The 16,578-nt window shown below is 46.4% G+C and overlaps 2 protein-coding genes across 6 annotated transcripts in view; both read right to left on the bottom strand.

Annotated features, from left to right (window-relative positions):
• Nucleotides 1-222: 222 nt before the first annotated feature.
• Nucleotides 223-4,893, bottom strand: LOC115576787 (uncharacterized). Its single transcript, XM_030409352.1, has 6 exons — nt 4,466-4,893; nt 3,991-4,095; nt 3,578-3,702; nt 3,274-3,435; nt 2,757-2,983; nt 223-1,025 (listed from the first exon to the last, which is right to left on the bottom strand). Exons 1-6 carry the CDS (start codon nt 4,530-4,532, stop codon nt 923-925), a joined length of 789 nt encoding a protein of 262 aa, XP_030265212.1. The 5' UTR covers nt 4,533-4,893; the 3' UTR covers nt 223-922.
• Nucleotides 4,894-5,890: 997 nt separating this feature from the next.
• The window catches only part of LOC115577197 (FERM and PDZ domain-containing protein 4-like), an 85,340-nt gene continuing 74,652 nt past the window's right edge, over nt 5,891-16,578 (bottom strand). For 4 of the 5 annotated variants that reach the window (XM_030410129.1, XM_030410131.1, XM_030410132.1 and 1 more), the window contains exons 12-16: nt 14,817-14,906; nt 14,464-14,646; nt 14,183-14,321; nt 12,543-13,556; nt 5,891-10,363 (exon numbers count right to left, since the gene is read on the bottom strand). In XM_030410129.1, the coding sequence (XP_030265989.1) occupies nt 6,996-10,363; nt 12,543-13,556; nt 14,183-14,321; nt 14,464-14,646; nt 14,817-14,906 (4,794 nt within the window). In that variant the 3' untranslated portion in view covers nt 5,891-6,995. The remainder of the gene's footprint in view (nt 10,364-12,542; nt 13,557-14,182; nt 14,322-14,463; nt 14,647-14,816; nt 14,907-16,578) is intronic. The other variant, XM_030410133.1, reaches the window with a different exon arrangement.

Consider the following 16,578-nt stretch of genomic DNA (forward strand, 5'->3'; position numbering starts at 1 on the left):
TTAGTGTAATTTTTGCATCTTGACACATCAGCAATTTTAGGTGCTTATTAGCCTTTTTGTGTAATTTCAAGTCTCACCAGCTGCTTAATTCAACTACCTGACATTTAGAGCAACGTATGAACACTTAAAAGTCAGTTATAGACACCAGGCAGATTAAAGCAGTTCCAACTTCCTGTTTGGTTTACAATGGGTACAAGACCAGAACACACAGATGAACAAGACTTTTGCAAGTATAAAGTTACTTTATTGAAATTAAGGGTCTATTTTATCAAAAATCTTCAAGTTTTCAGGACAAACAGCGACAGTGCAATCAGAGACGAGGACAATTCCCTATAAACTAGACAAACATATACAACATAACTACAGTGACAACACAACAAGGGCCACAATTTCAAGTATTTTGAATAGTAACAAGAACATATATACACACACACAAACACCCTCATTAGGTAACAACAGCCATTTCACATTTCAATGGTCAATGCAAAAGTTATTCTATACAAAATACTAAAAATATACATTTTAATTATATTGATAACTCTACATTTATGACAATGCAAATGTTCTTCTGGAAAGAAAATATGTTTTGTTTTTAAAGCTGTTGGGTAACCAATGATGAATACATTATGAGGCAAGGCCACGCAACACTTGTTACTCTCGTAACAACACTTTCCAGTTGATGTGAAAATGCATTGAGATTAAATAAGAGGTTTGATTGCATTTTCAACCAGTAAAAAAGCGGTTTTCCATGACCTTTTGAAAGCTGCATTACCTGGCACTCATTATATTTTCAGTTCCGACCCTACCCTTTGGAGGAAACAATGTAAAACATTTTGACCCTTAACCACACAAATCATTTGGGTCGTCTATAAAGCACATTTCCACTGGGGAGTAGGCTGCTGGTTACATAGTGTTTCTCATGTTATTTTGTGTCCATGGAGGAATCATCAGCACATCCCAGAACCCTCTGCAACTCCTGAATACAGGGCACAACAGACTGGCTGTGCAACTGAGCCATCTTCAACCTGAGACAGAAACAGAAGATTCATCAGTTAGAGAGGTAACCCCTGGTAACCTTCACAACTCTTAACACCAACAATGGCTAATGAACTGATTACCTTAACTAATCCAGAACACCAGGCAAGTGTCAGAAGTTTGTTTTAACAGAAGGCGAATTCCTTATTAGTAAAATTACTTAAACAGCTCCTTCCGAATGTAAGCAAACATTTTTTAAATGACTGAAAGCATCACACACAAACATGTTATACATTCCAGTGAGAGCTGATTTAAACACCAAGGTGGTGAAAAAAGTGGAAGTTCTAGAAAGGCAAAGAGACCAATCTGAAGTTCCTCAGGAGATGGTTTACCAACCCAGAGCTGACAGTCAAGTGAACTTACATTCTACAGTTGGCAAGCGAGGACTCCACTAAGATGCCCATGTTGCATTGCTTCAGCTGGATAATAAAGTCAGCTATTTGTTGCCAGCAAAGGGAACGCAGCGAACCAGCGCTACATCACATTAAGTTTGAGCTGTGAATTTGTTTTGAGATTTCTCTGTGCTGCAGAGGTCAAAAATGCAGAAAACAAATATGGGCCATAATAAATGATTTCTCTGGCAAGGTTGACTGCAACCTGATACCCTCAGTAACTCAACTCGTCGTTTGTGTAAAGATCAGGTTATTGTGGGCAGCTTATTTGTGCAACAAAATGAAGGAAATTAAGTGACTTGATTGGTGTACCAGCACATTACTGAGCATCTTGTTTGCTCTGTTGCCTTTCAGATGTGTGTGCATGAAGGCAAAACACTGAGATAAATTAAATTACACACCAAAATAATAAAGACTGACTGAAAATGTTACACTGTAATCAAGCTGAGGTGTTAACATGTTTCCTTGCCGAGTATTGCCTCAAATCTAGGGCTGGGACGACGCATTGACGTAATCGACGACAGAAGTTCGTCGACATGAATAATTTGCGTCTACGCATCGTCCCAAAAAGGAAGTGGTAGTACCTGTGGAGGCTGAGAATAGCCCCACTCACACAGAGACGCTGCATTAACGCTGCAGCGGCGGCACCATGTAATTCACACAGAAAGCTGCGCTGCCGCTCCTAAAGAGACCCGGCGGTACACGTCATGATGATGACGTCAGGGCGTTTCCCCTGTCGATCTAAACCTGCGGACCGTTTATAATGAGTAGTGATTGAGAAGCCGGCCCCCTTAACATCCTGGAAGGTGAAAGAGTTACGTTTTTCGTGCTAAATTACATTATTACATAATCGCCATCAGTAAACAGGTCGCTGCGTGACTGTCACTTGCGGGGACGGAGGCTGTTTTCTGGGGGAAAGTTCACTGAAGTCTCGGTCGGGAGGGCTGACCATCGCAGTGACACAACCACTTGAGTGAGTTAAAGGTTTTTGCCGCTGACAGACGCTGTTTTTCGGGCAAAAATGTGACGAAGAGTTGGTAGGACAGGCGGGAGGACAGATGCTGCTCCGCCTACAACTGCGGTATTTTTTTCCTCATATAAGTTAGCAACGACAGTTACAACGTTACTTTTGTTTGGTCATGTAACGTTAAATTAATCGTTAGATTAGTCGACTAATTGAAAAAATAATCGTTAGATTAATCGTTTGAAAAATAATCGTTTGGGACAGCTCTACTCAAATCCAATGATAATGATATAGAATAAATGTTGACAGGCCACCAGTGTGTGTATGAGCAGTTTAAGATTCGCATGTACAGTGCACAGTCATACCTTCTGAGCAGCTCGCGTCCTCTGATGGGTTCAGGGTGGTAATGCTGCAGAGCAGTCAGGCTGTGAGCTGCCAAAATGCTGTAACACTGTTCTCTCAGTGCATTGTGGTTCACGGTGTCCCACTGCGGCAACTCACTGGTGTAGCGCCACGCCATCAGTGTGTGTTCCAACACAGCGTCCCACTCTTTGTTCCTCAGGAGAACCTGGCCCCACTCTTGACACGAAACCTGAGGGGGAGGATAAGGAGGTATGGATTAGGATGACACAATGAAACACTCAGTTTCATAGGGGTAACATTATGAACAGTTTTTAATACATCTGTGAGAAAAATTCCCTTTATGATAAAAAATAAAGCTCAATTAGAAAAGAACAGCGAGGGGGGGGGGGGCTGAAAGAGCCAACAATGACTCTTTAAAGACTAAAATAAAACCACATTCCTGCAGTTTAAGTAAATCATCTGGTTTCCAAAACAGTGCAGTCATTTATACTAACATGCCACAACACCACTGATACTCACCTTAAATGACACCAGGTGCGGATATGCTTTTCTGTAGCAGTGAGCGTCCCTGTTGGATCCAAACCGTGAGTAGGGTATCGACCTGTAAACATTTGTTTTCTTCAGCTGTAGGTCTTCCTGGAGATACTTCAGATCTGACGCCAGGATCCTGGGCTCTTGACTCTAGGGTGCAATGCAACACATCATATATGAGATTATACTTTGTTTTACATCTTGGATAGTAAAGCTCAACTCGGGATGACAAAAACAGTGCATCCATTTTTCTGCAGCAATAGGCTCATGTTAAAATGGGATGGATGGGTACCTGTTCGACTAAGATGAGGGATCTGATGAGCTGTACAAGCTGCTGTTTGGAGAGGGGGGTATGGTGCTCATCCATTTTCTCACACTGCTCCTCTATCCCCCGACTCCACATGGCACCAAAGTCCACTGCAAGAAAAAAGAAAGGGGGGGGGGGGGAGATTAGGACAATCAACCAAGGACAGCAAGCAGTGATTAAACTAAGTGGGAATATCTAGAGACTGTTCCCTGATATAAGCATTCATATTCCCCAGCACTAAATGGCGAGAGAAACAGACAAACACCAGTCTTTACACTCGCACACTATTTTCCATCATCACACTCAGTTTCTTGTTCCATTTACCTTCCTATAAAAAGTCAACTCACAAAACTAAACCACTCAATTGTTTTACAGTTGGACAGACACTGGCTACTTACATGACTGCACACGCTTTGGGTTTGTAGCCGAGTGTCTCCCTCTTGGAGCTGGAGAAGGATCCAGACGAGCACTTAGAATTTCTAGGTATGATCTCCTCATTCGAGCTGTGGAAGGGGGGGAAAAAAAACAGAAAATGTAAACTGTGCTTGTCCTGTAAAGACAGTGGCTCGTTATATCATTTCATAGAATGTGCCTGCTAAACACATCACAAAGACTCAACGTATCCCTCGACTGTCAACTGCATTTCCATGACAAAATGTTCACGTTATTGTGCAAAGTTAACGCACTCGTCCACATTAAGGTCGCTGCTAACAGAGATATGTTACCGGCTAACCTGACCTGTTATTCCTGTGGACGCGCGCTCGTGATAACATTAGCATGATAGCAAAGTGGCGTCCCCGCCACAAAAAAAGTTAACATTGCAGCTAATGAGCACCCCCCAAAAAGAAAAAGCTGTCATTTAACGAGACTTGCCTGCAATTTTAGGCTGTGGGGCAGGTATTTCCACCAAGGCACGTCTTGGTTGGCACACAGCTGCCATTGCGACTTTCCAAAGTTTTTTTCTGGAGCTAACTACCTGCTAGGTAGCCGGTGACGCTACTGTTAGCTGAACTTTAAACCCCACGGGTGCACACAACAATAACTTTTCCACGGCAGGAGTCGGCTTCTGCGGGTTTACTCGGCGGTCGGCGGCTCCTTCAAATAGCGTCAATGCAGCAGTCGAGCTCGCTAATATCCACGTCGAAGACGAACCTGCTTGAATTGAACAAAAAAAAAAAAGACTACAACAAAAAGCCCTCCGCGGATGAAGCCTGCTAAAGTGTGGGACAAACTAACTTCTGTTGGCTCCGGGCGCCAGTACAATGCTGCCGAGGCGCGCGACACACGAGTTGCCGCACGCCGCGACCTGATTGGCGGACGTCGCGGCGTGTGTGGAAGAGGCGCCCAATATGCAAATGAGGTCATCGATGTCCTCCCCCCATATCTCCTCTGCTGCAAGGGGGGTAAAAGGTCACGTGAACACCCGTGCGCGCGCCTCTCTCACACACACACACACACACACACACCCCATAGTGTGTAATTCTTTATTCAGTGGTCATATGTTTATAATCAGTTTCATACACTTCATACACTTTTATACACTAAACGTTCATTTTGTGTCTTATAAGAATCTTGATCTTACAAAACAACACACATTTAAAACACATATTTGTATTGTTTTCTTCATTTTATGCTTGCTTCCAGCCTGTATGAGGTTGATCTTTTGGAATTCCCTCTTGTCAGGTGCAGCTTCAGCATTCTCTTCTCATGCTGAGGGGTGCTTGACAAAACAGGAACCCGGACTCCCCCGGTCGGAGGGCAGTTCAGTCTGAGCAGGAGTGGATGAACTGACATGAATGAACTTTTAATCAGACAGTTTTTTTTTTTTTTTCCCCAAAATCTCCTCGATTTAGACACAATAGGCCAACGGAGAGGCATGAAGTCCGGGACCATCTGAAGCTCTTTTTGCTGTCACAGACCCTCGATACAGATAAAGATCAGTAAAAGGCACATTTAAACTTCCTTCCTCCATTCATCTCGAATGCCTTTTAATGACTAGCTATCTGACACTGAATAAAAATATGACATAAGTAAGAAAAATGGTATGAAAAGTGGAGGGTTCATTCACAGAGTATCTGATCTTTCAAAGTGAACTGCCTTACCAATTATGTGCGATAATATTATGCGTTATGTTGAAATGAGAGAGCTCTGATGTAGCAGTTTTATGGAAGTGACATTTAAATGATCTGCGGTCACACTTTTACTCTAGGATGGACTCACACTCAGAGCATGCCGGTGCTGACTGTATGCTACAGTGAAACAGTAAAACCAAAAGACACACAGTGAGAGACGTAAACATATCTGTAAAATGTTTTTTAATAGATTTGTGGATCGTTGAAAAAACAAAAAAAAACAAAAAAGGAATTGAATTTATTGTGTCAAGAGTCATTACTGTACCTTGATACATAGTGTGGAATAATAAATCATTCAAGCACAGAACTTATTCCAAAACACATGATAATAAAACACAATAACTTAAAAATAATCATATAATTAACACAGCGGTCAATCTGCATAAATTATCTCTTTTCTAAATTGTAAATATCTTAGTATTATTATAGTTTTATATATTTATTTTTTCCGGGGGAATATTTTTATATTTACTGTTATCATTCTTCTCAGAAAATATTACTATGTGGTAAAATATGAAGCAGTGGTAAATGCAGTGCAATTCTAGCGTCCCTGTATTTCCAGCAATTCTAACAAATGTTCCTCCCATCCTCCCAAAAAAAATAAAAAACCTGCATTGCAATGCAACACGGATGAAATCAGAAATTCAAGCTAATATTTATAGTGTGAATAAAATCACTGGACTTGACAGTGAAACATTTTTACTTACATTTCTACAGGTAAATTATTATAATCACAACTATAAATATCTGTAGTAAAACTGCACTTTTATGAACTGATTGAACTAAAAAGTGAATTCACTCCAGCCCTGAACAATGTTAGAGCAAATTAAACTGAAACTCCACGGCTTCTTGAAACTGCTACGGCAAACAATATAACCATATTGTATTTATGTACATTATATACATCTTTTAAATAAGTTACATAATGCACAGGTAAAAGGGTATCTATTAGGTACATGTCATATTACAACGTTCTGTGACAGTATGGCTTTGTAAATATACATTACAATAATGTCATCAGAAGAAGCAAGTGCAGTCAGATATGACTGCCTTTCAGCATCTTACTCATTTTTACAGTGTGAGTTATATGTCATGTTAACTTTGAGTTTTACTGCAACGAGTCGCACACTTTGTAGATTTTTATATGGAGCCCATCCAGACCGTATACGAAAAATATATGACTCTTCAAGCAGACTCAAAAATAGCAAAATGCTTAAAGACAGACTTATGCTGACCGTGTAGGCCACACTATAAAGCATAAGGAGTAGCCTCTACTTGCTAAGCAGCGTTTTAAGGGAGCGGGTGAGTGCGTTAGCAATGGCCGACATGGTGCTCGAGTGGCGGACCAGGGCTTTCACACTGTGCTCCCCTGGTGCTCCAACAGTGGCAACCTCTGCTGCTTTGAGCAAACAGATGTAGTTCATGACGACCTCGTCAACCTTCGCCACAACCTCTCTCTGTTGATGTGAGGCCGAGGCCCCGAGACCCCTAACCAGACACATGCAAGCTTCGCAGAGACAGCACAGCACCTGGAAGCTACAGGTGACAGCTAGCAGCATCTCCTCGGGACTACCGTGGGCCTGTGCCATCCGCCGGCATGCCCGGCCTAACTCTTTCGACTCGACAGAGAGGAGCTGCTTGTACTGGGACACATCCTGCAGAGGCATCTGGGGTCCGCGGTCGCAGCGGCCTATGCTGGATCTCACCAGCGCGATGAGCTCACTGGCGTCGCGGCGGACGTCAGTGAAGCCGGATGGGTAGCCATACATGCGGTCCTTCAGCGCGTTGATTCGCGCGAGGCGGTCGCTGAAGCTCATGTTGTTGAGGACCTCCCCGTACAGCTGCTCCCCAGCTGCATCCACGGCTGAGCCACAGGGCAATATGGCCGCCGCTGGATCATCATGATCAATATCGCCACGGCTGCGTCTTGGCCTCTCCCACTCAATCTCATCATCTTCACCCTCGCTCTTACGTTTAAAGAAACAGTAGCTAAAAGGCCCATTGCATCTCCAGGGGCTGTTGTCCAGTTTTTGAGAGCCCTTCATGTGCTTGGCATCCTTCTGCAATGGAAATGCCACGGACGCCCTTCTACTGTCCACCCTATTGCCTGTAGACCAGCACGTGGTATGAGAAGACACGGAGCCCTGGGAATAGCTCTTGGAGAGCCGCTTCCTCGTTGGCCTCCGCTGGACTTTGGTCTCACCTTGCTGGGGCACGGATGGCATCAAGGGCTGCTGGCTCCGGCTTCGGCTGGGCTTATCAAACAGAACTTCCACGCTACCGGAATTGGCAGTCACGTTGCTGGAGCTGCGTTTGAGCTCCCGGCCCCGTTGCAGATTATTGCTGAAGGGATCTGTCTGTTGCCGGGTCGGGGTGACGGAATGAATGTGGTTCTGATTCGGCCGGGACTGGATGGAATGGATGGAGTTCTGTGCGCATCCTGAGTTGGCGGAGCTAACGTTGGCTTGCATGGAAAGAGGCAATGGAGGAGGCGGCGGGGGAGGTGGTGGAGGAGGATGAGATTGCGAGTTGGGAGTCGGAGATGTAATGCAAGCCCTATTGCCGGTAGATGTCTGTCTGATAAAAGCTGAAGGATGGTCTCCCCTTCCTAGTGTGATGGTGTTGAGGTCTGCTCGTTGACCACTTACACTGGGGGCAGCAGAGAAACAAAGAGAATCGTTAGGACGAGAAGACTGACGGACAGCATGCTTTGCTCTCGGATCTGATCTGAACCAGTCCTCTGTGGTGCCGCTAGGCTGGCTTCTTGACCGAGGCGGGGCACGGTTAGTGGTGCCCCCACCCTCGCGGTTTCCACCTGGAATAAATCCACCGTCACGGCTGATACAGCCCTCTCTCTTATACAATGACAGGAAGTGCTCTGGGTCCAAACCACTCCTCTCTAGTTCACTTTCCAGGCCAGAAAAGGAGCTCCTCCTCTCAGCAGTATCTGGCCTGAAATCTAGAGTGTCATTCACTCTCTGAGCATGCATGTCAGGACTTCTCTTGAGCTTGGCAGGAAGCGTGGCCGAATGGTATGGCCGTTGACTTTTATTTGCCAGCTGCATGGCGGCTGTATTGGGGTTGACTAAATTTGGACTGAGGAACGGGGATGATATGGAGGAAGGCATACACGGGCAGCGAGCAATAGTATTCCCCCTATTCTTTACCATTTCGACAAGCTGAGGGTTGCTAGTGATAAAGCGCCTGGTGTCCTTTTTTACTGCCCCTCCCATGCCTGCACTATGCAGCTTCCCTCCCTGATGCATCTGGCTGACTGTTAGATAGTTAATCAGCTGTCTGTAGGCCTCACTGCCTTCCTTCTGGTTCAGCCCCTTGAGACAGGCCTGTTGTTTAGCATGCAGTTCATTGTTGGATCTTTTGCTTCCAGTACCTGTGGTCTCTTTATGCTTAGACGGCGTGGCTGAAGAAGGGCGCCCTGGCTCACCCCCCGCAGCAGGAGGGTGAATGTTGGGCAGCATTTTCCGAAGGAGGGCAGGGTCTGCATGGGGGTGGAGGTCCTTTCCCTGAGTGCCCTGGACAGGGATGCCGCGGGGGATTCCAGGTTTGTTATCGTCATAGTTTAGCACCCTGAGTAACGAGGAGGAGGAACTAGAAAGCGGGTGCCTTTGCAAGTGGTGGTGTTTTGATTCAACCGCACCGGGGCCGAGTGGCGAGTCAGTTGGGGTGGCACAGGCACTGCTGTTTGTGCTGCCGCCGGCATCTAGGGACGAGCACAGGGAACCCTGCAGTGAACTGTGGGCTTCTCCTTGCAAATTTGAAATCCTTTTCGCTAGATGGTACTCACACAGCCGCGCAACACTCTGCTGTCTAGAAATTGGCTGATGGTCACTCTGTACGTCCGATCCCTGGTCAGACCCCCCTGGTCTGGATTTTTTGGTTGGGGACAGCAGTGACGCCACAACTAGATGTTCATCTTGCTCCACTGCTGAGGCGCCGTTGTCGACATTACAGTTTCCCATGTTGGCCACATCTAACATATTATCAGAGGTAGAGGAAGGAGGGCGGGGAGCTCTGTGATGGTCGCGGGAAAGGCTATTCATGGCGAGGCCCTCGGCCGCACAATTTTCTGCCAAAAAAGCACTCTGCCTTCTTTGGCCGTCCCCTCGCTCGCAAAACGACGTGCGCTGGTCCAAGTCAAGGCGACTTCGGCTCCCACTGCTCTCACCTCGATGCAAATCCCTCGTGCTGAAAGTGTTGTATTTCCCGCTGGAGTCTGCAGATTTTTTGTGATGCTTGCCCCCCGGTGTGGTGGAACTAGGGCGCTGGAGAGTGGACGAGAAGTTGGTCTGGGACCTCACCTCCAAGCTGTTTGACCCCGACGATGCGGTGTCCAATAGGGGGCTCCGTCTCGGAGGAACCGCTGGAGGCTGAAGGTGCCGTGTTGGACTGCGGGGCTTCTTCTGGATCGTTCCTCCCGTACTGGGTGAGACGGGGAATTCTGTTTTCTCCTCAAGCAAAGGTTGGTACCCCTCCCTTGTGGCCACTAGAAGACGCATGTGGCTCTCACTGAGCCTGTGAGTAGCAGCCAATTCAGAGATTTCAGTCATCTCCGAGGAGTTGGTCTCATTGCCAGAATCCGAGGACGACTCTGGGCTAAAGCCTCGAGACACGTACACCCCTAAAAGGTAAGAGAGACACAATTAAATATGGGTAATGAAAAGTTAACTTTTGTTTAATGTGAACTGTATTTCATATCACATGACCATATTTGCAATTTCTAAGAAGGCACGTTACACAAAGTTGTACAGGATTCTTTTCAGGCGTCGTGGATGTGTTTTGTTAGTGTGCTCATTTAGAGTTCTCATGAAATGGCTGGTGGTATGCTATTTGCTTCAGCATCAACATGTGTTTCAAGAGGCAGCAAGGGAGGAACGTGGACATTGATTGGCGTTTACAGCAGTCAGCAGCCACAGCCAATTATTTCCGAAAAATTAGGAAATGTGTGGGCTTTCACCAGCAGTAACTTAACACAAGTTCTATCTTGTTTTTTTTTTCTTGTTTTTTTTTTAAACTATTTTCATCTTAAATAATTCTTTTTTTAATTTATCTTCGATACTATTTTATTTTATTTATTATTATCTTATGCATTTTATCCCTTTAACTGTTCACTTCATTTAATTATCTTTTGTCAGGGTTTTTATCCTATCTTATGTTTTTAGTTTTTAAGGGTTAACTCCAGAGTTTCCTCAGGGGGGTCCCCCACACTGGGAGCTGTGTCTGGGATGCTGCTGGGGGTGCTGTCCTTGGGTCCCTTTGGCCCAGCCAGTTGTTGTCTGTCAGGGTCGGGGGGCCTGGGCACTGGTGCCCCCCCCGTGGCACAGCCTGTGACTCCTCCCAGTGTGGACGGCCCCAAAGGTGGTGTTTCCTCAATCCTCAGTGCCTTGCCATGTCTCCTTATTTCCTGTAGTAAGAGTGTGAGTGTGTGTGTGTGTGTGTGTGTGTACGTATGTGTGCATGTATATAGTACAGAGGGTGGGAGGGAGGGGCTTTCTTTATTATTGTTTTATGTTTCCTGTGTAAAGCACTTTGTGCTACATACTCATGTATGAAAAGTGCTTTATAAATAAAGTTGATTGATTGATTGATTGAATAAGCTGAATGTGAAAGTGAACGCAATGAAACAGTCGAATACTGCAAAAATCGAAATCACACTTTGTTTGAAGGACAGACACGGGTCCTCATGGCTTGCTCGCGATCACGAGGCGCTACCATGAGGCAGAGCGGGCACACTTTGGAGAGCATACATCCTGAGCGTTGGTCAGCCCAACCCAGCGATGTAAAACTGCCAGTCTGGAAATGCAAAATCGCAGTAACTCGGTTTGACTCGGTGTGGCCAATAATGCCACTGGAATAACACCCACCGGTGAACACGACCGGATCAGGACAACAGGGAAAACAGTACCAGTGTGGTTTTCTTGCAGGCTGGCTCTTTGGCTCCTGACACCCTGGAGCTGGGTCAGCAAATACGACAGCTCACTTAGCTGCCTAGCTAACTAAGCCCACTACCTCATGGCAGCTACATTTATCAGCAATTAGTGAGCGACCTGAGCCACAAAGCCTCTAGTATCTGTCCATCAGGAAACTCCATAAATCAACTTGGTGTTGTTTACTAACCGTTGTTGTCATTGGAGGTTGCGTACATCCCAGTTCCACAGGTGAACACTGAGAGGCTAATGGCTGGCAGTAGTAAGGGGTGACTTTCGCCACAAGTAAAGCTATGTGTCCAGAGCAGAGTAGCCAAAGGACAGCAGGCGATATATTTATTTTATGGAGGAAAGTCGTTCCTCCATAAAATATGATTCAGTTTCACCAAAACAAGTGAAGTTATAAGCCTTCAGTGATAAAGCTGTGTTTCTGTACAGCACTCCGTGATGCCTGGTCCCAAGGAACACTGCACTGTGGCGGTGTCCTCTCTTATACATCAGTGGCAGTGTCATAAAACTTCAAGAGAGTGTTTACTGGATGCACGATGAATAACGGTTATTTTCTTTTCTTATCATTTTCCAGGAAGTTACAAACTCGAAAATGCCTGTAAGAATACATACAGAATGTTTTTTGTTATACCTACTGGTACAGGTGAGATAGTGAGCAAGACAGATGTAGTAAAAAACACATAAACATTGCCTTTGTCTTCATGGGAACTTTAAAGGGGACACTGAGAGTTAAAGCTGGATGGTAGAGAGAAGGTGCTTTATTTGGGGTTGGTTGCACCGCGTAAAAGGATCCAAAAAACAAATAATAAACAGTGACTTTGTGGTGATTAAACATAACTGTGCTTGCATTAGTATTCAACAGACCTGGGTTGTTACTGTTGGGTGGTGGCGGGGGAGGCCTCTGCTCGGAGACAGACAAAGCTTCCAGTGCCTGGAGAGTATTCACGACCGCATTCTCCAGCCTCCTCTCCCCTCCCATGCTCCCTTCCCCCTCCCCGTGTGTTGGAATGGCGTCAATTAACGACACTGGGATGTCGTCATTGTCGCGCGTGCTCAGTGGCCTTCCCTCGGGGGCTGCGTCCTCATCCGAGCTGTCCCGAAAGCCTGGCGGCGGAGCTGCGATGGCGAGGTTGAGCGTCTCCAGAAGGGTGTCGTCGTCTTCCTCGTCGACGCCGTCGTCTCCCTCGGGAGGAGGCAGTGACGTCAGGTCGATGATGTCATCGGTGGAACCGGAGAGCGTCAGGAAAGTCGATTTGCCGGCGGCCGTGGCTAACCCTCCTCCTTGGTTCCCGCAGTTTTCTCCTCCTCCTCTGTCGTCGCCCACCGGCGTTCCACCTGTGGAGTCCTCTTCGCAGGAGGCGTCGTCGTCATCCTCCGCGTCGTCAGTTGTGTCACGATAAAACAGGTCCCTTAGCAGTGGCTCTTCGCCCCCCTCCTCACTTATAATGTTACTATAGACGTGCGTGAGGCCACTGAACTGAAATGGCACCCTGTCCTGTGGCCGAAAGTCTGTGTTGTTGTGCATGTAGGGCGGTCTGTGCTCGGGCACCTCAGGGCTCTCCAGCAGTCTTTCATAGCCCAAGTTCTTAGCCTTGTTCAAGGGCGGGTCCCCCCCGAAAATAAACGACACTTTGGCGCTCCGTGGCGAGTCTTGGGTTTTGTGTCTGGTGGCAGGGGGAAGAGGAGGGGGCAGCGGACTTCTCTGAGGCCCGAGGTCGGGGTTTTGAGGTTCATGGAAGTAGGGGGAGATGCTGTTTTCTCTCTGCCCATTGTCTGGATACTCAGAGTCCCTGCCGTAGACCTCCTCCTGCCTGAGTGACGGCTCCTCATTGTTCCCCAAAGATGTGCTGTACGGCCACTCCAAGACACGATCCTGACCTGCGGACAGCAGCAACACAAGGCCTTATTACTTTTTTAGCGTTTTATATTTTACGTTGATTAAATTTTAAAGCGTCTGCCTCTTCTTCGCTGCTCCTATTTAAGATTGTTGCGTTTTTTTCTGCGCTGTGTAGCATAAATCTTTAAGCCACGAGTCTTTTTTCCCTAAAAACGTGTCATAGCGCGAGGAATCCTCAGCCTCCGATGCGCGTGCTGCCTTCCGGGACAAAGATCTCGCAGCTTGTTTCTACATCATTCCAGACCAAAGTCCAAACTTTGCTGGTAGAAAAAAACACAAATTGTCTCACCTAAATGCAAATCCTTTTCCTTGAAAAACTTTTAACTACTGAAAACTTGAACTGTGAATGCCCTCTCGAAATTAAAAGTTAAGACATGCCTGATCATCTAAATAACAGCTGAACCAGAGCAAACAGTTTTTAATCAGAAAATAATTACCTACTCCCATATTGCGTGTTAGCGCGTGAGACCGCAGCCGGGGATAAATAGGCAGCATAATTTGCCCCGGAGGGACCTGTGCTTTCATTATGATTATTTGAATCCATATTATCTCGGCCACACACACACACACACACAGACGCACGCACGCGCAGCCAATAAAGACTCACTGTTGTCGTCCCCTCCAGTGCTATTGCAGTGGGGCATGCTGAAGATAGATCTCCTCGCGTCCACCAGGAGGCGGTAGTAGCCCGCTGTTAAACAGGCCAGGTTCATTGCGTCACTCGACTCCATGATCAGTGTGATGGGCTGTGAATATTAAGTGAAGGAGGCAGGGAGGAGGGAAGGTGTAACGAGGGAGAACAAACAAAAAAACAGATGCTTTTCAATTGAGCGGGATTAAAATAAGATCTGCCTGTGTTTCTGTTTTCAGGCAAGAGCGCGCTCTCACCCTGACGTCCAGCACGTGCAGCTCCAGCCGGACGTTGGTGTCGTCCTCGGTGAGGATCTCGATGCGGTTGACGTGGCTGAAGTCGGCCAACAGGGCCACCAGGTTGGTCCGGGCGTTGATGACGTGACTGATGCCGTAACGCGGGCCCACCAACAGCGTCACGTCCGTCTGTTTCTCCCCTTGCTGCAAGAAGAAGACGCGTACGCAGTCAGTGACCGCTGAAAGCAATTCAAGAACAACTTGGCAAAGTCTTTTCCTGAAAGTTTTTTAACGATGACAGACACGCAGTGACAAACCAAACTGGAGTCTGCTCTCAAGCTTTCACAGATCCTCTCCAGAGCTAATGGCCTTACCAAAAGTATTGATTTGAACTCCCTCCCTCCATACAGTCTGAGTTCGCTGAGGTACCTCAGGTAATGCACCTTGGCCTGCAAAGCAGTCAGCTGCACAGAGAAGAAGTGAAATACATTAGTGAGCATCGCCCCGAAAAAAAGAAATCACATCAACCTGAGCAGACGTATTTGTCCTCTAATGTACGGATGTAAAGCACTCCTGGGCCATTCTGATGTGGGCTGCTGATTTTCCATTATATCCCATCATGTCATTTAAACCCGATCCAAATCCGAAGCGCTCTTTATGGTTCGCTCGTGTGGATGTGTGTGCCTCTCAAGCCATTCAGGGGTCAATGGGATTTTTCAAAGCTCGAACCTGCAAGCAGCGAAATCATTTGTGCAAAGTACTGACGCTTTCACCGCAATAACACACACACACACACACACACACACATATCTCTGACTGACACGTTTGATATGTTCATCGCTCATTTCTTCACTTTAACGCAGAGCAAATTGCGCGTTATCTGCTATTTAACTACTCCACGCCAAGGGACGGAAAAAGCAGTTGGATAAAAAATCATCACACTGATATATGCTTCACAACCGCTTACAATGCTCATCGCCCTTAAACAAACACTTCACCCAAAAATACACAATTCCGTCATCATGTTTTCACCCCGTGCCGATGGAAAGTCAGGTCAAGGTTTTGTAGTCCATAAAAACACATTTCTGGAGCTTCAGGTTGCAGCATTCTCCGAAAACAACTAAAGTATCTGGAGACTTGTTTTAAAGCTGAATAAATCGAACATAAAATGGCTCCATAGAGCTTGTCTGATGTAATCTAAGTCTCTGGAAGCCCTCGGTTGAATTTTTTACATTTTAAAACAAGTCCTCAGCTCAGATTGCTGCCACGTCAAGCTCCAGGACTGCTTCTCGTCATACTAAACTTCCCCCAACTTTCCACTGGCATTGGGGTGAGGAGGTAATGGCTGATTTTTCACTTTTAGATGAACTGCTCCTTTACGAGGGTACATCTACAGTACTGTACACTCCTCAGATTTGTTGCACCTACGTTTAAGAGCACAACTAGTCCACAGACTAATGCTGTAATCATTTCCCTCGCCGGTCAGTCTCAGCAAAAAAGAGCTAATGGAATGTCTGACCTTGCTATTTGAAAACCAGACCTCCCCATTAAAAAAAAAAGAACATCCATTTTTGTTTTCACGAAATTCCTGCCCGGTCTCAACCGCCGTCTCCTCGCAAGAGCCGAGCGAGCAGCCCTCTTTTTTTGGCGCGAGGGGCTGAGTGACAACTTCAAGACGGTAACGAGAAAGCTAATTTGGAGCCTCGACGTTTTGAGTCACGCGCCGGTTCGCTGGCGCTGCTCAGCTAGTGCTCCACCCCTAATGAACAGAGTGGATATCCAGCGCCAACTGTGAATGCAAATGACGAGCCGGCGCATCACACCGTTCGAGGGCGCAGAGGGGAAGAAATCGATATCCCGTTAGCATGACCGGCGTTATGTACACTGTGTACACACGTATGCACATGCAGGGAGTAAAGGCGTGTTTTAAACATGAACTGCATTCCCTTCATCCAAGACACGAGGCCGCATTAAGCAGAGCGAGTTGGGCATGAAGCAGCACTGATTTGCCTGCTGATGGGGGGATGTTGTTTCAGTTGCCGTGAGTACTTCATGGCTCATTGATTGCATACGTTGGGGATAAATTAAGAGACCACGCGTGATTTTTTTCTCCGTCACTTAAAGGCACCGCAACTA

This window comes from Sparus aurata, chromosome 24 (assembly GCF_900880675.1).
Source record: "Sparus aurata chromosome 24, fSpaAur1.1, whole genome shotgun sequence".
Lineage (NCBI taxonomy): Eukaryota > Metazoa > Chordata > Actinopteri > Spariformes > Sparidae > Sparus > Sparus aurata.